The 27025-nt window shown below is 38.3% G+C and overlaps 1 protein-coding gene across 1 annotated transcript; it reads left to right on the top strand.

The window, feature by feature from the left end:
* The first annotated feature begins 20801 nt into the window (after positions 1 to 20801).
* LOC108748444 (putative uncharacterized protein FLJ37770) lies at positions 20802 to 21428 on the top strand. Its single transcript, XM_018486631.1, has one exon. The coding sequence runs from the start codon at positions 20802 to 20804 to the stop codon at positions 21387 to 21389; it is 588 nt and encodes a 195-aa protein (XP_018342133.1). The 3' UTR covers positions 21390 to 21428.
* The last annotated feature ends 5597 nt before the right edge of the window (positions 21429 to 27025 follow it).

The following is a 27025-nucleotide window of genomic DNA, read 5'->3' as shown; positions in this document are numbered from 1 at the left end:
AAAAAAATGCTCGCTGGGAAGAAATTTCGATCGGATGAGGAGGTCATCGCCGAAACTGATGCGTATTTTGAGGGTCAGCCAAAATCGTTCTACAAAACCGGCATCGAACGTTTGGAAAGGCGTTGGACTGATTGTATTGCCTTAAAAGGAAACTATATTGATGAATAAATTCGAATTTTTATGTAACACTTGTGTTTTCTTTGCTAGACCGGGGACTTATTGACCGATGTGTTATATCTATTACTTATCATAGTAATATCAGATAATCGTTTAAATTTTTAAAAGTTTAAACTTTTGAGGATTCACTTAATGTATGTTTACTTTAAACTGGCAGCTTTAATAATATATCAATTACTTATAATAATAATATATTATTAGATAATTATTTAAATTTTTAAAAGTTTAAATTTTTTAGGATACACTTGATGTATATTTACTTTGAACTGGCACCTTTAATAATACATTAATTACTTGTCACGGTATTATAATATATTTTCAGATAATCATTAAAATTTTTAAAGGTTTACATTTTGGAGAATACGCTTTATGTATGTTTACTTTGATGAACTTTGAATAATATATCAGTTACTTTTCATGGTAATATATGTATATTGTTAAATAGTCATTTAAATTTTTAAAGGTTTACATTTTGGAATATAATACCTAATATCGCACGCGAGCAGTACATGGGCAGCCGTCAAAACAAACATTCACTTCCGGCCTGGAGACCTGTCTGGAAAATGGCTCTCTGATTGGTCGGTAACGTGAGAGACGTTTTGATTGGCTTGATCCATGGCTACCCACGCTATGATTGGTTCTATCTATAGTCGCCCATGCGGTGTTTGGGGAAGAGTGGGGGCAGAATACCGTGACACCAAGGAAAATCGAGATCGAGATATTTTTTTGTTACTGGGAAGGGGGAAGATACGGGCAGTTTATATGAATAGCAAACAGTTTTTTGTTTTGTAGGTCATTTTTACTGCAACGGCTCAATGTTTCCGGCATACTGACATTTTAGTGAAACGAGTTTTTTTTTTATTATTTATGACGAGGACTTTTATGAGTACTTTTATGAATATTTTCGGGAGAAACTCTTGTTTTCACTAGGCAGAAAGAAAAGGAATGAACAAGTTCGCGCCGATACGCGACATCGTAATCGGTGCGTTGATTCAAACATTTTTAAAGAAAAATTTTTTTTTATATAATATTTTGTTTTTAATGAACATTATCTAAATCTTAAATACGTGAGAAAAGGTGCTTAATGTAAAAGGGGACGAGGTTCGGAGTAAGAAGCAGACGAAGAAATTTACATGATCAAAAACGTTTATTTTAAAAAGAAAAAACTGATATTACATAATAAAATATTTGTTTTATATTTTATTTTTTAAAAGAATAGACGATTGAACATGACGGCATACAGCATGAGAATTTATTTTTTTATGTTTACAACAAACAAAAAATTTATGAAATAACTGTACGATCAATCGGTTATTGCGTTTACAATCAGAGGTAAACAGACTAAGAAACTGGCTAAGATTATAATTTATAATTTACACATAAAATATAGAAATACACAGCAGTATTGCTCGCAAGTTTGAGAAAGTATTCCTTGCAGCGTCGTCGTATTCCAGCGATGCGTGGTGGAGTTTCGACGAAGTCGAAAGTAAGAGGAATCTTGAGTCCAAGCGCGGCAAGTCGTAGCTATCAAAATATGTTCCTGTACTGTGTTTGTCGATGTAGAAGGCGACCCAGTGTTGGTCAAGTCGATTATAATCTTCTATATTAGCGACAATGGCAGTCGACCTCATCCATATCCTCGGTAGTGAGTCGGCAGGACAGATTCTTGCATGTCGGGCACTGAGATGATGTAATGCATTTAAAACTTCCAGTGAATTTATTTCTTGTCTCGTCGGACCGCGTGAGAGAGGAAATGTTTGCGCAAATTCAGAATTTACCTCTTTTACCGGCACGTGCGTTGTATAGTTCTCAAAATTTGGCGTTTTTGAAATGCTAGTGTTATCTTTATCTCTATTCGTCGACGGATCGAATTTTGGAAGATCTTTTTTCTGCTCACCTGTCACTTGTTCGTCCTCGCTTTGGTCCGACTTTTCTGTCATGATATTTTTACTCCACGCTTCGATGTTGCAAAATATATCGTGTTTCTGATTTTTAAATTAAACTTAAAAATTTCCGCTGTCTGTTTTTTCGCTCTCCATGTCGCTCTCGCTCCAATTTTTTGAGGGAAAGCTATTGTAACTCGAATTGCTGCTATTTCGTATAGTTAGCCAACATTTCAATTTGTAAGCGTTGGGCGTAAGGCGCAACGTGATTCGACGCTGGTTCGAAATCCGTGATGTGTGCAGCGCTGTCCATGTTCTTCGAAATCTGGTAGATTTTTGAAAGCCGCAGAAATTCTTTCCAGATTATATACGTTTCTGAAGAGTAGATTACTCAGATAACGCCTTTTCTTGTCCTCTGCTATAAATAGCGTGCGCGGCGTGTAATGTCTCTTGTATCGTAAAATATTTAGGATTGACGTTTCCGTCGGACCATTCGATTCCGTGATAATTTCGTGTAAGCCAATTGTTTTCTCGTCTTACCCTCTCTTAAATTGCCAAATGGATAAGACGGCATCATAATCCAGTGTCCGGTGATCGTCGCATTAATCGCAAGAACGCGATTTCTTTCGGAATAAAGTTTTCTTCGATATCGCGAAAATCTTGTATGTCGATAACTATATACATTATGATATTCGAATTTTCGCTATTCTTTTTACTTCACAAAACGTCAGTATCGGTGTCATGTGCAAGATTAAAGTTTTTCCGTCATCTTGCGTGCAATTAGATAAGAAAAAAATGTGTGGGAAAAATAATTTTCCCGCGGCAGTCATAGGACTAACCGGAAAAATCGACAATGACTTGGCGCGAGAAGTCGAAAACGTTATCAAACTCGACATAGACGATACAATTAATTATCACGTAAAGAGCTTTTTCGAATCTCACTTCTAATCGTAAGCTTTTGTTTCACGATTCCAATGACTTGTGTAATTAGCGGACAGAACTGGAGTAAGAAAGCGAGAAGAATGACGTTGATGTAATCGTCTCTATTTATAGAATTACCCTCATTCAGAAAGTGAATGCCGATTCCCGAGAATAATGTGTGATAAGCTTCAACGTAGAGCGGTTTTGTTTTTCGAAAAATTTGGTTGTATCGGTTTACTGGGAATTTGCGGCGTACAGCGAAAAAAAATGTATTCCGTAATTTTTGAAATTAAACGGGTTCAATTTTCTATCGCTGTTAAATGCCTTGTTATCGACAAAGGAGACTATTATTCATTTTTCGTATTATTATTTCGAGCTGTCCGAGTATTGCATTGTTTGTCGATTCCCCACTACGCCGGTGTGTATCGTAAATGTTTTAACTTCGACTCTTGTAAGGGGATACTTGGTGGTAGTTTTATTCAGCGTGTGCGAGTAGCACATTCGGGCTTATTTTTGCTCTTTTTACGAATAAACATCAAGAATACATATCTTTGATATCGTTTTACTCTCCATAAGATAAAATGAATTTTTCGAATGTACGAGTCTCATTCTAACTTTTACTCCATTAATTAAAAATTTATCTTAATTGAAAACGTTGCAATGAAGGTGACCTATGAGATCTAGTGCATAATTTCCTCGAATGTATTGCGCACGTCTCTCGAACGCCGTATTTGGATTTAACGAATCTAACGTGTCCATGTAACCGGGAATATTCGCGTCCCATGAAGAAGAGGTTAGATGGGAAGTTTTTGCGGGTGAAGCACAATTTAATAACGCCTCGATGTACGCGCGGTAAGCGTAAGCGTTGTTTGGTGGCGACACGAGTTTCTGATTGAAATATACGTCAATTTGGTGAAATGCAGTAAATAATTTACGGGATCTACTCTTGCCACGACATCGGATGCGGCCGATGTGCTCTCCCCGCGTTCGCTTTCTACGCGTATGCGAAGACTCGACATGGTGTGAGTGAGATCCAGATAGTCTTCTCCGTTCGAGTATGACGAATTCTATGGATGAGTCGTCCTCGAGCGAAATTACGGGTTTGTAATAAATCCATTGCGAATTCTCAATGCTGGTTTAGGAGACTGCCGTAGGAAGTAGAAAAAAGAGATCGAGTTCGCTCTTTATACACTCGCTTGAGTGGATATGAAGAAAGGACATGCTTTTTCTCCAGCCACGAATTCCTATTTCAATTAAAAGAATATGTTGAATACATCGTGTTTCTTGACTCGATGTTTCTTAGCGGATGATTTTTTGGTCTTTCTTCCTGCAGTGCAAATTCTCTTTTTTTTCTTCGTCACTTTTTTGCTCTTCTTCGCTGAACGTCGTTTGCACGTTGTCTTCTCGACCACCGAGTGGAAGCGCCGGATATTTTATATCCTGATCCCCTCATCAAGAAATTTATTTTTTCTTTAGTTTTTCTCTTCAGATTACCCCTCAATTCCGCGAGCCGCTTCCTTTAACGGTTTATTATTTTCGACATCTTCTATTATGTTAATTCCCATAGGTAAAGCTTCTTTACCGACAGCACGTGCACCTTTATTTAGATAAGATACTATTTTTCTAAATAGCCCATCAAAAAAGCTTCCGATTCCATGGTTGGTAGGATGAGCCGAAAGCACGAGGAATTCCACCTCGGCTACCGGTGTCCTGTATCAAAATATTCCTCATATTCCATCGCTAGTTCCTCTAACTAAATTATCTCTACCGACACACTCCGTACATGGAAGAAAGAAAGTTATTGGTTACGTTTAAAGTGGAGCGTCACTGTCAGCGTTCCGAATTCGAATGGAATTTTTTTTTCCAAAATGATCTCTTATATCTCTTTCGATTGTTCTAAAATTCATTCGTCGCAATGAGATATAATTTGGAAATAAAAAATGCTTCAGCAAATTTACACCAAATGCTTAATTATGACTGCGTATTTCGATTGGAACTATCCTAAGAAGAGGAGTACACACATCGCCTGATATATAAGGCAAATGAACATTTTATTGAGGATACCGCGCCACAAACTATGGGGCTCACTACTCCAGTAACCGTCTGCAAGTCATTTTCCCGTCTCCTTATTAAATCCGTGAGTAAGAAAAGTTTTCTCTTCTGTTTCATTGGAATTAGGTTTGCGTATCGCGAGCTTGGAATAAAATGGATAATTATTTGTGGAAATTTCTGTTGAGACACCGAGCATTCGTAGAAGATTATCGGAAAAGTTTATGATGTAGCATTTTGCACTTCTCGTCATAGTTAATACTTATCAAGACTTTGTCGCCAGACGCTTTTTGCTGTTTGAAATAAAAATGCGATTCGGCAACTTTACACGCGGTATTAATCGCATAAGCTCATGGATATCGTTGTAAATTCCATTCGGAAATGCAACTTCTTCTGCCGTAAACGCACCATTCGCACCCTCATCGGGTTTAATATCGACGAATCTGATCACCTTTTCGTTATGACGTACATGTAAAAAGATACAGGGAGATTGAATCTCGCTTATCGCAACCTCCCTTGTCCATGTAATACTATAGAGGTAATTCCGTGATAAAGGATGATGTTGTATTATCCGGAAAATGACACATACTACCGTTACTCGGAAGTTTCCAGAAGAAATTGTTCCTCCTCCATCGCAACGAGAAATTAAACTCGAAGTCGAAATCCAAGTATCAAACTTACTAGAATAACCGCACCAACTAGCACTTGCTTATTAGCTCTTCGTTCCCTACTCTTTATCACGCGATCGACGATAAACTGTTCTTCCTTTAAGTTTTTCTCAATTCAAGCTAATTTTTGCTAATAAAAAATACTGTCTATGACTTCGTCTGCTAAATTTTGCAGTTCATACATGTGAGGGTTTCGCTAATCGAGAACGCAGTAAATTTGAAATATCTCCATGCTCCACTTAGCCTCATATCCTTTCTCAAAGGCGCCTTTCGCGTACGTTTCTTTAGCATTTCGTTTTTTCAACAACGAGCTATATTTTCACGAGCGTTTTCTCTTGTTACTACTGCAGGTTGCATTCTCGTGGGCGAGTGACGCATGTGATTGTAAGCGCGTACAATATCCTGCAGAACATCGATATAACGTCACGTATTTTTATGCGTGAAGTAACGCCACATTCGCTCCTTCAATGTTTTGTTGAAGCGATCGACGATGGCGGCTTTGACATCTAGATTGCGCGTTATTTAAAAACGAATGTTGGTTTCTTTAAGAAATTTCTGCATTAATTGCGCGACAAATTCTTTGCTCTTGTCCATTTGTAAGTATACGGGTATTCGTCCTTCGCTTTTCACTAGTACACGTTGGAAAGCTTTTATCAGTTGTTCATTTTGTTGCGTAACGCGTCCTACCCAGACGTATTTATTTAGTACATCGATAATCACTAATAGATAGAAATAATCGTCATTGTAATTTTTTAGATTTCGGAGTTCGATCAAATCCGTCTCCCACACATAGTCAATGTTTGTTACGTTGTAATGCAATCGTGGAAATTTTCTACGCAATGATCGGTGTAGTGTGTACGCGTCTTGCGATTCGAGCCAGCGCACGACTTCTCCCCGTGAGAAATTCGGTTTAACAGCTCGAGTTAGATTATCCACCGCAGAATAGCCCGCATAATGTGACGGATAGTCACATAGTATAATTTTTTTTTTAAACGACATCGTTAGTTTTAGTTTAACTGAGTAACCGAACTTAGTTTTTTTCCAACGTAACCGATTTTTTCCATTTGTAAAAATGCAAGGATATCAGTTTTTTATGTACGAGAAAGAATCAGCGAACTTTTTTCGTCTATTTTTTGTTTTAATTTTCACGTTTTTCACTTTCCTCGCGCTCTCGATACAATCGGCGTGGAACTCGTGCTTTCGATATAAAAGGCGTGGAATTCGCTCGAGATCAAAGTTTTACGCTTTTTACACTAACACCTCCCTACGTGGACAATAATCTTTTATTTCTCATTAGCGCGGAAAGTATGTTTAACGTACGGAATAATAGCGCAAACTGATTTCTGCCCACTACTTTCACAGTTTTTCTCTCGCGCATCGCGTCGTTTATCAAATCGCTGCTATTCAAATCTTTCACGACTTTACCATCTATAGTCACGATTCCATGCTCGTCCCAACTAATTCTATCAAGCACAACTTTTTTTTGAAACAAAAGTTTCATCAGTAAGTGTGCATGTTTACGATAAGATTTTAGTACGCTTTCCACTATTTCTTCAATGCTTTTCATCACGTGATTATTCTTCGCATGATTATGCTCGCTCGAAATTTCGAAATTTTTTGTAATAATACAGGCGTTACTGATGAAATGTGCTGGCGGTATATCGGATGTTTGCGTGAGATCGTGAAAAACGTCATCGTTCGTCGTCTCGTTATTAGCAAAGGCATCTCGTGTTGTGTTGTCTTCTGTATTTTCGTTTTCGCTATGTGCATCTTTCTGTCTTCGCGTTTCTTGAATAAATCGCAGGTATCGCCATAATGCTTCTCAGTACATTTTCCATCTCTCATTTTCAACGCGCGACCAGAATTAAGAATACGACTCATTTCCGCATCGAGTCGCGTTAGATGAATTCCGTTGTAGAGTTTCGTTGGGAGTTTGCGTTGCATTATTAGTGCTCGCTGTGTTATCCGAATTTTGTGATTTCTTTGAACTGCGATTTCTTTTGATTCTCCGCCAACAAGTAATGTCGGATTCTGATGGTAGCTGATGTTGTATTCTCTCGAAATTTTCCGTCGAAATTAAAACCATTTTTTTTACCCTCTCCAAAACATTTTATCCCCACTATTTCGTTTCTTCGATAATTAGTGATAATAAAGTCGATAATATAGGTCTTACAATATAAGATAAAAATCCGCCACGCTGCACCAATAGCTTCCTTTTATCCTTCCAATTATCACGTTTGGTAACGATGCGACGCATAGCCGTTTTGTATTTGATTAACCGATTTTTTTCATAACGTTCAAGAGTGACGTTACCTTTGAGTGTATTAAAAACACATTCACAGATACAACGAATTAGTTTTTCGTCAGCACTACGTAAGAAGATTGTGCGTTGATTTTTGTTCAAATGATAGAGCGCCGCGGAGGAGACAGGCGTTTCCCTTACCGATTGTGTGGTGATTTTCGTCGCTCTGTGCGATTTCACGTCACCCACCTTCATCGCGAGAAAAATCTACGACTGACACGCGCAATTATCCGTACTACACTACGAATCCGCTGGAAAATGATCTACGCGACATGTAGACGTAATGAGTTGTATGCTCGAGAAAAATACACTTTTGAAACCGATACTCGTCTGGGGTTGATTGTTTCAGATCAAGCAGCAAATAACCGTAAGGCCTCGACGTAGCGTAGGAATTTCGGATCATCGGGATAGACTTAATGCGCTAAATGATAAATTTGGATGTGATCACGTGGATTTTTGAAAACAACGATGTAATTCGCGTTGAGCAATATATCGCGTTGACCATGTCCCTGATGGAAAAGATTCTGTGAGGTAAGAATAACACTGAAATTCTTGTGATGACTGCCTTTGGTGGAAAGATCCATGATATCGTCGCACCATGACGATTCTCTCGTTCTAAGATCGTCGATTATCACTAATTTCGGAGAAAGCGGATCGTTCAAGTAATCTTCCGGACGGGGTAAACCTTCGCAAAATTCAATTATATTTTTCTTTGCTTTAGTATTGCCGCATTCCCAACTCTGTTCTTCGATTCTTTTTCGCGAGTGCCGTACTGTAATTGATGATAGGCATCTTGTCATAATAGAACGAAAATCTCTCGAAGCGTATGTCGGATATAAGAGATAAATACAGAAGAAAAGTCTTTACAAAAATTTTCCCGCATCCAATCGGACCACATACAATCGATATGCATAACACATGGATCAATAAGTCCCGAGACTAACCCAGAAATGGCGCTCGTAGTAAACCAGTAACCACGTCTTTCTAGAGTACTAACCTTTGCTTGAAACGTGTCAAAATTTTAAGTCGATCGGACTAGAAACAGCTGAGTTATCGAGGTTAGAGTAAAGTCGTTTTGTAGTTTGTTTAAAAAATCCTTTTTCACCAAGACAATGCACCCTGCCACAAGTCGATGAAAACAATGGCAAAATTGAACGAATTGGGCTTTGATCTGCTTCCCCACCCCCCATACTCGCCAGATTTAGCCCCCAGTGACTACTGGCTCTTTGCTGATCTTAAAAAAATGCTCCAGGGAAAAAGATTTGGCTCAAATAAGGAGGTCATCGCTGAAACTGAAACTTATTTTGAAGCGAAAGATAAATTTTTTTATAAACATGGTATTGAAATGTATCACCCTAAAAGGTGATTATGTTGATGAATAAAAAAAAATTTTGCAAAAAAGTTGTTTTCATTGTTAGTCTCGGGACTTATTGATCCATGTGTTAGATATTTCCAGCGTACGTCCATTTTGCGAAATAAGCTCTTCTATATATTGTAGCAAAGGAAGGAGCGGAATATTAAAATCGCTTGGAAAGAAAAATCGCTTGCTATTTTTCACACTCAAGACAATAAAGTTTATTGCAGCACAAAACAGATTGAGACTTTTACAGCACAAATTCAACACGCACAGAGAATTTCTTTCAGACGGAAAAGCACACCGAACTGTAACATAAAACTCTACTGCCGAAAATTGCATCGATCAGAAAAGACTGGCCAGCCGTGACTGCGCGACTTCTTATATACTGATGTGATTCCAGATTGTTCCCGAAAGTATTGCGTCTGTTTGTAAAAGTCCTCGCACCTTTGCTCGTCTGGCGTCAATGATGTTAGAGGTTGATTGATTTCCTCTTGTTCCCAGAATCGTCGCACCATGGCCGCCAATGGATCGTTCACCGTACACTAGTGTAACGCCATGTGGGATGACATCTCGTTCACTGCTCCTGACACAATCCATCTGAATGATGTCCACTGGACTATCGGCTCGTGAGATCCTCCACGCTTGATGCTCGACTCGATTATGGCGACGTAAACATCAGCGCCAAGGAGTAGATCGATAGTGTCCAAGGAACAGAATTCCGGATCTGCCAACTTAAGGCCTTGCAGGTGTGGCCATTCGCGCATCATCACACTCGATACATCTGCATATGCAGTGAGTCGCGGAAGTACAATAGCGGATGCGTTCAGAGTGTTCTGCCCGTTCCGTGAGAAGATTGTGAGCATCACTTGGCCGCGCGCGACTGCCGTTTACTGCCCACCAACTCCGTATACCGCGATGGAAGCTGCCGAGGTAGCCGCAACCTCTGTACCAAGATCTCAGAAATGATTGATGTCTCGGATCCCTGATCTATTGTATAAGAGCACGAGCCAATCTCCGATCTGCGACATTCACGCGCGCGGTCCCGAGAAACGAGTTGCCCCGTGGCTGGATGTTACGTGACGTACGTTGTCTTGACAGGCTCGGCAGCCCGTTGACTCTGTCCGTTCGCGGTTGGAACGTTTTCGTCCTTGGAACGACATGCATCGTGCAGTGGTGTGATGTCGTTCCCCGCAGCCCGTGCAACACCGTTTATTAACGTACTCACTCACCTTGTGCTTTCCTAAGCAATTCAAGCACAAGCGTACGCTGTCAACTACCTGCTTCCGCTTTACACTGCTCTTCCGCTTGTATATCATAAGCTCGCATCATCATAAAGAAATGATCCTTGTGACATAGAGTGCAGCGCTCCTTCTCTCGCTGAGTGTGATGAGCACGAATAGATTTGGCGGCACTCGATTTCCCTGTGGCAACCTCTGATTTGTTCCTGTGCGTCACCTCCAGTGTTATTAAACGCTACTCCAAAACTCTTGCAAGTCCGCAAAAGTGGGTGGCTGCGTGCTGTGACCCAAATGTTCCTCCCAACGCGCCCGAGTGTTCACATTCTAGCAGCTCAGTGACTCAGCAGAACATGTCTTCGCTGCTTTGGATTCGCGAGTGCACCCGTGGTGTTATTGGCACAAAGATGTAACTGCAGATCAGCGGCCGACTCGAACTTCATTTTAGTCATCGCCATGAGCTTGGCGTGAAATGACAGAATCAATAACCTTGTATTTTCATACCAATCTGCTAATAACTTCCATGCGAGTGCAAAATTGTCACCTGTTGTAGGCAAATTTTTAACTATCAATTCTGCTTCTCCTTTCAAACTCGTCTTCAGATAGTGCATACGAGTGACGTCTAAAATGTTGGAGTCCTTCACAATCAGCGAAGTGAAGAGATACCGGAATGCGGGCCACTCCTCATATTCTCCCGAGAAATGCGGAATTTGAATTCGAGGTAATGAGTTGCCTGGAATGGATCACGTTCCCGTGATAGGCTTTGCTATCTCTCTGGCTTTGTCTCGGGCAATTGTTTCTTCCATCTCAAGGAGAACCGCTCGTTGCTGAACGTACATATCTTCAGCTTGACCCAGAAAATCCTTGAGGTGATAATCATGCTTTTTCTCCTCGTCCCGATAAATGTCAAGAAGACGCTCATGATTCTCCTCAAATTTTTGCCATTTAGTGTCAAGGAGTCTAAGAGTGGTAGAAATGTGTTCCTTTGTTATTTTATTAAAGCCCGACTTTCTAAGATTGTCGTGCGTGCGCGCAATGCACCCGTAAAGTTCTACTTGAGCTTCGATTAATACCTCCATCCTTTCCAGAATTGCACAAAGGAACGCTTGAAGCTGCACAATGCGCAACGTTATACTCGGATATTGCCGATTCGACGATTAAATCCGGCTCGAAGGACCAAAAATGTAGCAACTCAGAAGGAAGGAGCGTAATATTAATTGAAAGAAAAATCGCTTGCTATTTTTCATACTCAAGACAATAAAGTTTATTACAGCACAAAATAGATTGAGACTTTTACAGCACAAATTCAACACGCACAGAAAATTTCTTTCGGACGGAAAAGTACACCGAACTGTAACGTAAAACTCTACTGCCGAAAATTGCACCGATCAGAAAAGACTGGCCGGCCGTGATCGCGCGGCTTCTTATATACTGATGTGATTCCAGATTGTTCCCGAAAGTACTTGCAGCAAAAAAACCGGATATAACATAAAAAAGGAATAATTGAAAACCTTCTCGTTGACTATAGAAAAAAACATAAGAACAATCTGGAATCACCTTGATACGCACTTAACAATTTTTACCGCGTTTTGTTGCGCGAAGATCGACTGGTGATTGGTGCGTCTATCATTAGCCGCTGTTTCGCCGTGGCGTTTTGCTTGGCGAGTAGCCAATGAGGACAGTACTGCGCGCTGGGCGCATCCCTCATTTGTCACTTGCCGTGTCGCGTCGTTTCGCGTCATGCGTGACATTGTCACGCGCGAAATGCTAAGTCCACATAAATTCAACGTATACCTTATAAAATTAAATGATAAACTACATGTCGCTCCGAACAATCGTGCAAGGCTTCAAAAGCAAACAAAAAGAAAAATGGCGCTTAATAATATTTTCAAGAATGTACAATGGAAAAAATTTAAGGTGAAGGGGATAAACTGATCAACGCGGCGGAGGTCCCCATGCGGCCGGACGCGCGCTTGCGTCAGCGTATCCCCGGCGTAGGCTAGCCGATGAGCACCGCGGCGTCTTCTAAGTTGATTCTTGCCGCGGTGTGACGCATATAGGCTTATCCGCGACGTCAGCGTAAAATTTCTTCGTGCATGGCACCGCCTAACGAGCGATGTCGCGTGAAAAGCTTATGATGAATGAAGGAAAAAGGAGATGTAAAAAAATGTTCTTGTGATTTAAATATAAAACATTTTATTTTTCAGTATATTTATTTTTTACATAAAGTGTGAAAAATTGGAAAATGTTTTTTTGTATTTAATCAATTTTTTCAAATGTGTCAAGTGCAATTTCATATCGCGAAAATATTTTACATTATTTACATTATTCGCATTATTAAAGTGCAATAAAATTTCTGGTACTAAAAGATTTAACAATTATATTTATATTTTATTTTACAAAATCATATATTATAATTTTACATTTTTACCTAAATGCTAAGGGGAGGAAAACTCGATGACGTTCCTATATTAAAATGAGAGAGAAAGTTAGAGCAAGAGGAAGGTTATTCACCTATGAAGCCGTAAGGAAAAGAATAATGATTATTGATAAATCTACTTTTTACCAATACAGGCGCATGACTTTGTCTCATTTCATATTACAATTTCACGAAACGCAGTGCGACGAATTGCAGTAAAACGCAAATTTATTGTCAACTCTTCCGTTTCTTCTTTTTGCTTCTCGCCTTTCTCTCTCATTTCCTACTATTAATTTCTTAATATCATTAAAGTTTAATATTAACGAATTTTTATAATTAAGTGTTATACCCTTTATTTTACAGATTTTATGCGTACGTCCTTCTGGTGTACGATACGCGTAAAATTTTGGGCCATCGAAACGAACGATTCGATACAACTTCCGCAATCGTAGCTCTCGAGTTCGTCCATCATATCGCCCAGAAAATTACCCGTACGCGGTTCGGATTACTTGTACTTAAGTATGTACATGAGTCAGTATCGTAATATAAAACACGCCTAATTTTTCTAAATATTCATATAATTTTTCTAAATATTCAAATAATTTTAAAACACTGTCATATTTGCCGCGATACGATGTTCGTTGGGGAAGCCACGACCGCCTCTTCGCGTAGCCGCCATGAAACATATATTATATTACTTCGTCGTTGACGGATAATATATCAGTTATCTCATGCTCCGGACTCGTGAGTAAAGTCATCAGACGTTGGTAGAATTTTACAATCTTGGTATTAGACAGATTAGTTTGCTGGCCGAATTTTCTCTAAAATAAATTTAGACAAAGCTTAGCGATCAAGCCAGGATTCCGTGCAATGTTATTTCTATCGAGAACAATACCCTCAGTTTTTTCATATTCTCTCAGATATCGTTCCTTAGCTTCGACATTGTTGTCCCCGCATTCACTCGACCATCCTAGCTTCCTGTTTTAATTGTAAAAATGTATTTATATATTCGGCGAACAATTCTCCCCGCCGTGTATTGTGATCGTATCGCGATTTTATATTGCCAAATTTCACTCATGCTCGTTACAAGATACTTCTTCTCGATGGCTTTATGCAATTCGCAGGTACCTTCGAATTCATGCTCTTCGGGACAATTGTGCACGTTGCCTGCGAGAATGTTTCGCAGCAGCTCCGACACAAGGCGAAAAGCAATTTTTTTTACGCTATACCGGATGAAAAGATTACTCGCGGTGAAAGTACTTTACATCGTACAAGATCCTCGACAGAGTCAAAATTAATATTTGGCGCTTTGCCGATTAATTCGCTACACTTCTCGCCGATATACGGGAAAGCACCCGTTTTCAACACATACGGATACAGAGAGCATACTCGTACGTCCACATAGCGTATTTTCTCTGTACCCGTAATTTCGTATCGGTAGATATGTTTCCTGCGGCCACCGAAAAACGCATTGCGCGTCGAGAAGATCAGATTTTATTAACGTATGATTCTTGAGAAAATCACTCATCTCTGAATTTTTACGCATTTCCCGGTCAAAGTCGCACTCCAATTTTTCTATAATGTGGTAACCCCGTTTTCGAAGACAATGTCGATGCAAGAGTTCGCTCGTAACACGCGTGAATTGTATTATTACGATCTGCGGACAAAAGCGTTCTGTCGCGATTCATCAGCTAGCACGTCGGACAACCATACCAAAAACATTCGTGAAACTGAAGCACGTAATGTTGCATTCTGTTTGCCGACTCCGACTCGTAGTATCCATTAACGCGCCTGCCATCAATTTCGTATTCGCGTTCTCGTCCCGCGTAGATTAGCCGAGTTCGCGCTCCTTCCACCAGTCACATTAAAGCTTTTCGCGAATGTCTGTCCGCATTTCTACATCCGCCCGAAAGAATGATTCCTATTTCTTTTTCGCGCAAAAAATTTTTGCAAAAAACTTTCATGCACGAGAAAGTGATAGTTGTGCATTCCTCGAACGGATATTCATTACCGCATTCTAGAAAGAGTTTTCTAAACGTCATGCACGAGTATCGGAGAATATCTACGGCATCGTTACGGCAATATTTAACAATTTCGAGTTAAAAATTAAAAATAAAGTTTGACCTTATTATTTCCTCGTTTGTAAACCGATTACGTTCTTCAGGCTTCATTTCATCGGGAAAATAATATCGTGCGTTGGACCGATGTACGTTTGATTCGCTTTTGTATTAAATAAATAGGGAAAGACGCCTTTACTCAATCCTTCAGTCCGAAAGCTTTGGGCAAATCAGATAAACGTACCGCCAAATAATTTATGCTATCTATAAATTTAGTGTTCTCGACCGTCATCACGATAATTTTCGTCCCGTTTAATATAACCCATGATTCTTCCGGAATTTCTGAGTTTTCGACTAAATATTTCAAAATGAATTGCGCGTCACTTTCGCATTATGTGCTATACAAATGATCTTTTTGAAACATTTTGTTGTTCTCATTACGAGATTAACAAATTGTTTAACCAGATCATTTCGAAATATGAACTCGCGCACTCCGCACCAACGAAATCGCACCGACATATCCCCGCACATGTTTCACAAATTTGTTGTGCGACGCAAAGAGTCGGAACGTGAATTTGTATGTTTTCGGTTCCTTCATACATCCTGTCGCGTTTCAAAATCATAGAACATAAATGCGTCGCAATCTCTTTTATATTTAATTTCTACCTTCGGACTCATTCTCTCCCCTGCGTGTTATTTCTTCCTGTACCGTCGTACCACTCGTACCTTCCCCCAGATTCTCGGTAACGACTTTACATCGAAAAGGGCGCATGAAGCAAAAATGATTCGAAGGCCCTTGCAATCGGCAAGTTTTACAATACGCTGTCTCGCATTCGTGCCTCAATTTTGACTTTACGAATCGCCCGCAATTGTTACAAATTTTTACCGATTCGCAAACGTTTGCAGGAGATTGCTCGTCGTAGAATCTTTCCGCACGATGATGTTCGAAACATGAAGTATCGTAAAACGTACGATTACACGTTTCGCACCTAATTAGGCTCGCGTCGGGAGATTCGCACGACGGAGTGACGTAACAACGTGGGCATTTTTTCGTGCAGTGCTAACCTCTATCTTTATAGTAGCCATTTTGTACGCGACGTAATATCCTTCGCGAGAGCCAGCAGTGGCTTTTACATTTAATATCGGATTGTAATGACGCTTACGTTCGTAATACATTATATTTATTTGTAATACATTATATTTAATAAATAACAATACGAGGTCTGGCTATTAAATAACGAGACTGCGCGCGCAGAAGGCGTCCTAGAGGGGTAGGGTGGGAAACGAATGCAGCGTTGGATAGCTGGAAGTGTCTACTATTCCAGTACGAAAACACGTTTTTGTCGCAGTAGTAGTATTTTTTCTATAGAGGTTAGAAACGAACTTGTTTTTTTCTCGTGCCGATAACAATGTGTGACGAAAAACACGAGCAACGGATCAATGTGAAATTTCTCGTTAAATTAAAAAAAACTCCGACTGAGTGCTATAAGTTGTTGAAAGAGGCCTATGGTGAGAATTCTCTATCTCGTGCGCGTGTTTTCGAATGGTATAAACGGTTTTCTGAAGGCCGAGAGAGCACCGAAGATGACCAACGTCCAGGTCGACCTGTCTCTGTTTCAACTCCGCAAACAGTGACCAAAATCAATGAAATTGTGCGCGGAGATCGTCGTATGAGCATTCGGATGATTGCTGAGACTGTAAACGCCGATAAAGAAACTGTCAGAAAAATTTTACATGACGAATTAAACATGAAGAAAGTCTGTGCGAAGTTGGTCCCAAAAAATTTGACCCCTGACCAAAAGCTCGTCCGTCAACAGATCTGCTCAGATTTTCTTGAGAGGTTAGATGAAGAGCCTGAATTGATGGAAAACATCATCACTTGCGATGAAACCTGGATATTCCAATACGATGTTGAAACTATTGGGCAATCCATGCACTGGAAAACTCCTGCATCGCCAAGAATGAAAAAAGCAAGGATGTCGAAATCAAAATTTAAAGCCATGCTAATCGTTTTTTTCGACATCAACGGCATCGTGATGACTGAATGGGTTCCAGAGGGTCAAACTGTAAACCAAACTTACTATTTGACAGTTTTGGCAACACTGCGAGAGCGAGTTCGTAAGAAACGGCCGGAGTTGTGGAAAAACAAGTCGTGGATCTTACACCAGGACAACGCACCTGCCCATAACGCGCTGTCTGTGAAGCGTTATTTAGCCGCTAGAGGCACTCCAGTGCTCGAACACGCGCCGTACTCGCCTGATTTAGCACCCTGTGACTTTTTCCTGTTTCCGAAGATCAAGTCTGCCTTAAAAGGAACCCGGTTCGAGTCGATGGAAAAGGTGAAGCGAAAATCGGCGGAGCTCCTAAATGCTCTTACAAAAGAAGACTTCCAGCATTGCTTTGACCAATGGAAAAAACGAATGGAACGGTGTGTGGCGAGGGGAGGGGAGTACATTGAAGGGGAGCATTCAATTGTAGAATAATTTTTAAAATAAAACTCTTTTTCATAAGCAGTCTCGTTATTTAATAACCAGACCTCGTAAATCAAGGGCAAAGTAAGAGTCGACACAATTCTTTTTTACACAAAATTTTTAACATTCTTTTAACACAAAATTAAACGAAGAATATATTCTAATTAACATGAGGTAAAATTACATAAAGCAAAATTAAAATTAAAATTAAAATTAAAAGTTACAAGTTTCGGCTACCGGATTGAGCCCTCTTTAGATATTAACATAAAAAATCGTAATAAAATCAATTATCGCAAATGTTCGCATATTCATTACATTCACAGTTCGGGTGAGTCTCTGATGTAGAACTCGATATTATTTCCGTACGATTGAACAGTCAAATGTATTACAAATATCTTGGGAAAGCTCTAGTTGATAAAAAAGATAAAAAAACTTCTTACAAAAAAAATACACGCAAATAAATTAACATACCGGAAATCTAATAATAAATAAAAACTCACCAAAAATCATATGTAAAATATTCAAACAAGCATGTCCATATAAGAATAAAAAAACTCTTAGAATATATAATGAAAGAAGGAACGCAGATGTGTAAAACGGACATTATGTGTCGATTATTATGTATGCTCGCTAATACGGATCACCACGGATTGAGAGAAGAAACGGACCGTCGATATCGCAAAATCAAACTCTATTTACAATAGGTAAATATGCCTTCCGTGTCAGTTTGTAAATTCAAGCTGTTATCCTGCTTTTTAATGTTGAGCATCTCGGAAATTAGGCGTTTCTTATAGCAAGGCTCTTTATCTAGACTTCTGACTTTGTCCCATTGGAAATCATGGTCATATTGCAGTCTGTGCTCCGTTATGACTGAGCGGGCAGAAGTTTTATATCTAATATGATTACGGTGTTCAGTAATTCTGGTTTTTAGTTGTCTATCGGTCTGCCCAACGTACGACGCATCACAATTATAGCACGATATCTTGTAGACCACATTCCTCCTAGATGTTTGGGAACAAGTATCTCAATATTTGTTAAGACTATGGAAAGAAACCCTGATGTCGTTTCTATTAAATCGCTTTTCTATGTGAAAAGGAATGAATGGTACTGTAAGCCAAGAAGCTGATTCTTTCGTACTGACATTATCAATCAAATCTTTATGTATTGAGTGTCTATTTTTAATTAAATTTTTTATGCGTTGATTAACAGTGTCAAAAATAAAAGTCAGTGGATAATCATTGTCAAATAAAATGTTAATTAGAAAAGTCAAATTTTTTTAATGAAACCTAAAGTCAGAAAGTAAGAAAGCTCTGTTAACAAGCGAAAAAATTGTATCTTTTTTCTGTGCAATTGGGTGATTCGAGTTAAAGTTTAAAAATCTATCTGAAAAGGTAGGCTTACGGTACCAATCAAAAATAAAGTGATTCCTATGTATAGATATGGTGATGTCAAGAAAATTTATTTTATCCCCCCTTCTCCCCCCCACCTCTGTGGTGAATTGGAGACGAGGATGAAACGAATTGAATTGTTATAGTAAAACGTCGATTTTGGACGGCAACACCGCGGTGCATATGTCATCAACATACACAGTGCGACAAATATGTTCCCGGACACGAACCACATCTCAGCAACCAGTGGCAACATCTGTGCGTTCAAACATGCATTTGAAAGGTTTAACATTTCCCTATCATCTGTCAAAGTTTCATTCATTTTGGTTGACATATAACGAAGATATCACAGTTCATGTTAAACAAGATTTTGGTCGAGGTAGAAATTTTAATATGGAACAAAGAGCAGTGATTAAATTTAACGCAAAACTTGGTAAAAGTGCATCAGTCCGCACTTTGACGCTTAGTTTCTAGATCATATTGAAAGCACCATGTTTCATCACCCGTAACAATTGATTTTAGGAAGTTTGGATTATTTGCTGCGGCTGCAACAATGTCTCTGGAATGATTGATTCTCATTGATTTTTGATCGCTTCTTAATGTGTGTGGAACAAACTTCGCACAAACCTTCGTTTTACCCAAATCTTCATGTATGGTTCGAATCATTTCTCTACTGATATTTAAAGCCTCCTCCATCATTTTTAGTGACGCATTGCGATCGTTTGCAACAAAATTACGTACTTTTTCGATCATTTCGGGAGTTCGAACCAAAATTGGCCGACCTGATTTTTTGTCATCTTCAAGGGTCTCTCTGCCTTCTAAAAAACGCTTATGCCACTCAAAAACAGCTGTACGACCTAGACATTGATTGCCGTAAATTTGTTGCATCAATCGGAATGTTTCTGATGCACTTTTACCAAGTTTTGCGTTAAATTTAATCACTGCTCTTTGTTCCATATTAAAATTTCTACCTCGACCAAAATCTTGTTTAACATGAACTGTGATATCTTCGTTATATGTCAACCAAAATGAATGAAACTTTGACAGATGATAGGGAAATGTTAAACCTTTCAAATGCATGTTTGAACGCACAGATGTTGCCACTGGTTGCTGAGATGTGGTTCGTGTCCGGGAACATATTTGCCGCACTGTGTATTTGTAATAAAATAAGATATCTAGATTTAATGACCTCAAGGACACCGTTTCTAGTCTCCTCATCACTAGGTCCGCAATTATAGGTGATAAAGGAGAGCCCATGAGAGTACCGAAGCTTTGCTTATAAATCTTATTGTCGAAAGAGAAAAAAGTGGAATCCAAGACAAATCTTATACCCCTATCAAATCTTATCGCCCTTAATAACTCGTTCTTAGACAGAGAGCAATCCTTAGAAATAAAATTCCATTGCTCATTCATACAATCGATCGCTATATCCATTGGAACATTAATAAAAAGCGATGTCACATCTAGTGAAATTAACTTGTGATCACCTGTGGGTCGTAATCTTTTTAATTGTTCGACTATTCGAATAGTTGAAAACTATTTTTGATGTGATTATCCGCTTTTGGGATAGTCTTGAATAATATGTTATGTAAGTACGAGGTGTGATCAAAAAGTAAGGTGACTTTTTGAATTTCGCGCGCTCTGTACACTCTAATTTAAAAAATTTTTTTTTGTTGTGTTGGTACACTCGTCACGATCATATGTTCACAGTTTTGACTTGTATAGCATGTGTTTTGTTGTTTTTATGTGAGAGGCATAAAGGTTAGACTCGTGTTTGCGTGCTCGGCGATTTTTTGCTTTTGAAAATAATGGAGCAGAGAGTTTGTATTAATTTTTGTGTAAAAAATGGTATTAAGTGTTCAAAAACTCTTGAAATGTTGACAGTGGCGTACGGTGAGTCAACTTTGAGCAAAAAAAATGTTTATAAATGGTATAAGTTATTCCAAGAGGGCCGAGAAAATGTTAACGATGAACCTCGCTCTGGACGCCCCAGCACGTCAAAAACCGACGAAAATGTTCAGAAAGTGAAAGAAATTGTGTTGAAAAATCGTCGAATCACGATTAGAGAAATAGCTGATGATCTTAACATATCGTATGGCTCATGCCAATCAATTTTAACGGATGTTTTGGGTATGACACGTATGTCAGCGAAATTCGTTCCAAAACTGCGTTCCAAAACATCGTTACTAGTGAGTAGTTTTTTGGCCAAAAACAATACTATCATCATGCCTCAGCCACCGTATTCACCAGACTTGGCCCCCTGCGACTTTTTCCTCTTCCCAAAATTAAAAAGGCCCATGAAAGGACGAAGATTTGCGACGATTGAGGAGATTAAGGCTGCATCGCTGGAGGAGCTCAAGGCAATACCCAAAAGTGCATTTCAGAAGTGTTTTGACGACTGGAAAAGCGCTGGCACAAGTGCATTGTATCAGAGGGGGATTATTTTGAAGGGGATAACATAATTTTGGATGAATAAATGAATATTTTTTTATAAAAATGAAAAGTCACCTTACTTTTTGATCACACCTCGTATGTAGCCAATAAATACAGCGGACTGCCTATCGATGAAACGATGATTCTAAGAGGGCAACCAGGTTTGTGGATCTTCAGTAGCCCACAGACTCTCGGAAGTGATCCATCGCTACAGTATAACGCTTTATACTTTGAATCATTAATATAACCCTTCGTTTTCCATGTGGTGAGCATAGACCTTAACGCTGTTGTTTCTTGATAGGATCTTTCTTAACAGGAATATACGTGTCCAAGTCACCTAATAAGGCCATTTTCGTCATGTAAGCGTCGCTGTCCATAGCATCCGTGATGTTACCCTTGTCAGCGTGCGTAAAAATAATGTTCGGATGCGCCGATACAAATGTACGCGTATCAGACTTCATGTGTAACAGTTGTTTGTCTACTGGTGAAGTAAAGATAGGAGATGAGATAATCTGGTTCAGGATAGGGATGGCATGGTTCGTAACCTCAATTCTCCCATCAATGGGCATTCTGTACGTAGTACTCTCCACTTCCTTGATGCATTCAAAGATTAGCTTATTCTTATTATTTAAAGAGAGCTCAAAATTATCTCCCAACTGTAAAAAAACACCGTATGTTACGAGGAATGTCAGAAGACGATAAGTTCAAAAACCAACCGTCTCTGACTGTGGTTAAGGAAGATGACTTTTGTGAAGGAAAAGAATTAGGATGTATGGAAATAAAGAAACTCGGGAAACAACTATATTGTGGACCAAAGGAAGGATTAGTAACATACGTTGTAGACTCCTCACATGAATAGCCACACCCATACTGTATTGGCGCAATCCTCACAGCCTGTTTATCTTTCTTTTTGCTTAACCATAGAAATTTATTTTCGAGTCTCCTTTTCTCTCTGTTGAAAAAGAGATGACTAGATTTTTCCTGCGTGTTCAAGAAATTATCGCAAATTCTTGTCGGGAGACAATAGGCAAGGTCGCTTACCACACAAAAAAGCAATGCCCTGTAATAATTGACCTCTCTGTGTGCGTCACACAGTTTAATGCGTAAAATCTTGTTGATGGTAGCTAATAGAGTTTGACTTTGCGATATCGATGGACCGTCTCTTCTCTCAGTCCGTGGTGATTCGTATTAGCAAGCGTACATAATAATCGACACGTAATGTCCGTTTTACACATCTGCGTTCCTTCTTTCTTTATATATTCTAAGAGTTTTTTTATTCTTATATGGACATGCTTGTTTGAATATTTTACATATGATTTTTGGTGAGTTTTTATTTATTATTACATTTCCGATATGTTAATTTATTTGCGTGTATTTTTTTGTAAGAAGTTTTTTTATCTTTTTTATCAACTGGAGCTTTCCCAAGATATTTGTAATACATTTGACTGTTCAATTATACGGAAATAATGTCGAGTTCTACATCAAGACTCATCCGAACTGTGAATGTAATGAATATGCGAACATTTGCAATAATTGATTTTACTACGATTTTTTATGTTAATATCTGAAGAGGGCTCAATCCGGTAGCCGAAACTTGTAACTTTTAATTTTAATTTTAATTTTGCTTTATGTAATTTTACCTCGTGTTAATTGGAATATATTCTTCGTTTAATTTTAAAGAATTGTGTCGACTCTTACTTTGCCCTTGATTTATTTATGTTATTTATTTTGTATAATGAGAGTCCTTTAATTTTGTTAAACATTATATTTAATCTAATAGAAGGCTCACGCCCTAGACAAGTAAGTAACGCACAATCGTCAAATAACGGATTCTCGCCGCATCCGAAAGTACTAAAATTGTCATTATAGCAATATTTTCAGCAGCGAGATACCATTGAAAACGCTCGATTTTGCGAATTCCACTGTTACGTCCAAACTCCGGAAAAATGGATTTATGGTAAAAAGAGAAGGGAGTAGAAAGGATGGAGTGTGGAAGGACGGTCAGACTCTTGTCTCGCAGGTATCTGTCCGGAAGCAAACACTGCGAGTCGAACGCACCTCTTTTATTGCTCGCTTCGGAATATGGGTCAACGTCTCGTAAAGACGCTATGACACCTGTTTCCTACGAGCGGTGCGATCGTCGATCCGAATTTCGAGTCAGGGAAATCCCTTTAACTCAGGAATGGACCACGTGCGAGCTTGTTAGGGCAAGGTTTTAATGAATACGGGGTTTAATGGAGGGTTTCATAAGTGAACGAGAAGAATAATTGCTAATATTATTTATTTTTATGTATTATATTTACTAACATTATTTATTTTTATTGTTGCTTATCAAAATGACGCTAATAACAGATTAATAAATCGGCGGATTTATTATAATTACTCTATACATTTTAACTTATTACATAAATACCGCTATAGTCTATTCGGTAACGGGCATATGCTTTATGTATATCGAGTAGTCGGGAGAGTCGGATGGGATTTGATCAATCTATTTCGTGGATGGAAACGGAGGAAGGAGGGAAAAGATTATAAAAGAATCCCACTGGAACGAGGAATGCATTGGCGGAATTCGGGAGGAATACTGGGATACTGGATGTTGAGGTTTGGCGTTTCGGATTTCTGCAGGATCAAAATAATGAGGGCCGATTGTATAGGCCCCCCGAGGGATAGATGTGGTAGTAGTCCGCGGGAATTGGGTGATGAGTGACTCGAAAGTGTCACTCTCTAGGATGCGGAAGTAGGATCTAGGTGGGGGTGGAGGAATTTCCTTTAAGAACTCCACGCTGTCCGTGAAGTTCGTCGGGGACGGACTTCTTTTGGGGGAAATTGGGATCGATGATCCGATTCATCGACGATTACATATCTGCGCTCCTTCTCACTGTACATATTTCATAAGTTTTTTATTTCTTTTTGGACATATTAATTCAAACTTCTTACGTATGATTTCTGGTGAGTTTTTTATGAAATAATTTTTATTATTTTTGTTAGATTTTTGGTATTTTATATTATTTTATTTATGCGTAGTTGTCGGTGGTACGTTTTTTTGTTTTTTAATTTATCCTTTTTATTAACTAGAACTTTACCAATGACATTTTTAATACTTTTGACTGTTCAACCATACGGAAATTATGTTTCGAGATCAAGGCTCACCCGAACTGTGAATATTCTGAATATGCGAACAATTGCGACAATTGATTTTATTCTGTTATTATTTTTTTTTTCGACATTATACTAATGTCTGAAGAGGGCTCAAACAGGTAGCCGAAACTTGTAATTTATTAGTTTGTAATTTATTAGTTTATAGTCTAATTTTTGCGTGATGTTTCATCGCTGTTGATATAATATATAATTTTATGAAAATTTTAAAAAATGTGGTTGACTCTTACTTCGCCCGTTGATTGAGTTTTGTTATTATCTTTTGTATAAACTTACTGTGGATTTTCGCTAACTTTTTAAAACTTATGTCGTGCTGGAATAAGTGGACTCCACAATATACGCATATGGGCGAAATCCTGCGATTCATCATCTAAAACACAATTATATTTTTACATTAGTATTATTCTTATGTATTATTTTGTTTATTATTATTTCTATTTATACAAAACTGGTCTTATAGGGAGAAATATTTTTAAAATCCGACTTACCAGATGATAATATAACCACAGGGATGTTGCGCTCATTACGCGTGTAATTCCGTACGGTTTGATTCGTGCTCTTCCTAGAAAATTAAATATTTTAGTAGACTATTTAATTCAATTTGCAATTTAATTTCTAATTAATTTTTTATTATTTTTCAACTTTCGTGCTGATACGACTTCATTAACCGCTTGTTCGGCTGGACGTTGTTGCCTCAAACTAAATCGGGCTAACAGGTGTCCCCCGCGGTGCGGAACTACAATACAATTCGAAACTATGAAATAAATGTTAGAATTTAATAAAGCGAACTTTTAATAAAATTTTCTTTGATTTATTTCAAAAAATATATTGTTACTGCTTACCTCCAGCGCGACGCTTGAAATCAGCTATGTAGCCTCCAACATCGTCTTCTTCATGATTAAAGCACTCGCGTACTTCTAAATGATGCGAGATTATTTCCATCAATCTCGCATCGCCGCCGCAATGCCCCAGCTTGTGCATAATGCACAACAATGTACTGGAGCACTCACCCGCGAAACACTCGAAAACCAAATAATTCTCTTTGTCGTTTTCTGACAACTTTGTCAAATAATCAACTGCAACTAATTCAAGTTGCAGGTGACAGTAAAGAATTTTGCAAGCGATTCGCGAAGTGCCATTTTTAACGTAACTATTGATTTTATAATTTCACAACGAAAATCAACTCTTGACAGAGAAAATCAACATAAGACTAATCCTTAATTCACTTGATACGCGCTATTTATACGCTAGTGATATTCACAAAAATTCCCAAAGAAGGATTAATCAATAAAAATTTCTAGCCACGCCATTAGTTAGTAGATTTGGACAATTTTTTCGATTGGTTTCCTTCCTTTTACACGTAGAGATTTTCTCGAAAAATTTTCAGAGTGGGAGATGATAAAAACTCTCTGGTTACGAACAACATTCTAACAAACCTTGACAACATAAAATTAACTCCCTTCCTCGCATATGAGCATCACTCCCACCATCGTTCGTCTTAGGAAATTCCTTTCCTCTCATTTTCGTTATTATTTCGAAAAAATTTTTGTCACATGCTTTTTTATACTATGGTATTCTTATTGTCGGAGTAACTCAAATTTAACCTTTCTCATTTTTTGCCGTTTTTTAGAAAAATTTTTACATAATATTAGTCTACGACAAGCAAAAATATACTTTTTCAATGAAGAAAAAACGGAATTTCATTCTTATATCAAGTGCTTAATTTTTGTTAATTTCTTTTGATGTAAGAAAGAAAAATCGTAGACTCATTGAACATAACCCGTGTCACTTATATTTTTTTCTTAACTTTCGTTATACAATTAAGATTTAATTTTGTATGCTACATAAAAAGTTTTATGATGATTAACAAATAATTTTTCTCAGGGACAACGTTTCTCTTTTAAAAAAAAGAATTTTTTTTTAAACATTAAGATTGCTTTTTTGTTCGGATTAACTTTTATGTTCATGCGTATCCTTATGGTAGTTCCAGTCGTGCTAGTGAGAAATATTTCTAAAATTTATGAAAAATAAATTCGACGTTAGAATATTTCCTTTACTCTGGCGAATTATTTTCAAATAATATATAATAGTACTTTATATTCGAGTAATCTTGACGATTTATTCAATTTTTTTACGAATTCGAGCATATTTGTAACGTAAAATATTTCCGTTATTCATCTTCGAAAAAATTCTTTCTGAAAAAGTAACTGCGTCATACAACATAGCGTAGCAAGATTCTTCTAGAAAAGTAACAATTTAAACAAATATTCTGCGTGCGCAGATTTTCGAAAAGCATATAAAGGGTGTCCCAAAATTAACGCAAGATTTGAATTAAATAGAAAACACAGTTTTTAGTCTTTTGATTGTTATTTTTTTATTGAATCATAAAGTACATAGGATAGGGTTATTTGTGGAATAACACATCGGGCAAATGGCCTCCACGGCTTTGCATGCACATACGCACTCGTTTGTCGAAATTTTCCATGACCATTTTGCATAAATGTGG

The sequence above is a fragment of the Trachymyrmex septentrionalis genome, unplaced genomic scaffold (genome assembly GCF_001594115.1).
Source record: "Trachymyrmex septentrionalis isolate Tsep2-gDNA-1 unplaced genomic scaffold, Tsep1.0 scaffold220, whole genome shotgun sequence".
NCBI lineage: Eukaryota > Metazoa > Arthropoda > Insecta > Hymenoptera > Formicidae > Trachymyrmex > Trachymyrmex septentrionalis.
This window is presented reverse-complemented; position numbering and strand designations above follow the sequence as displayed.

Bases quoted from the DNA above. Each gene is read 5' to 3' on its own strand.
- LOC108748444 (XM_018486631.1), top strand. From the start codon at position 20,802: ATGTTGACAGTGGCGTACGGTGAGTCAACTTTGAGCAAAAAAAATGTT.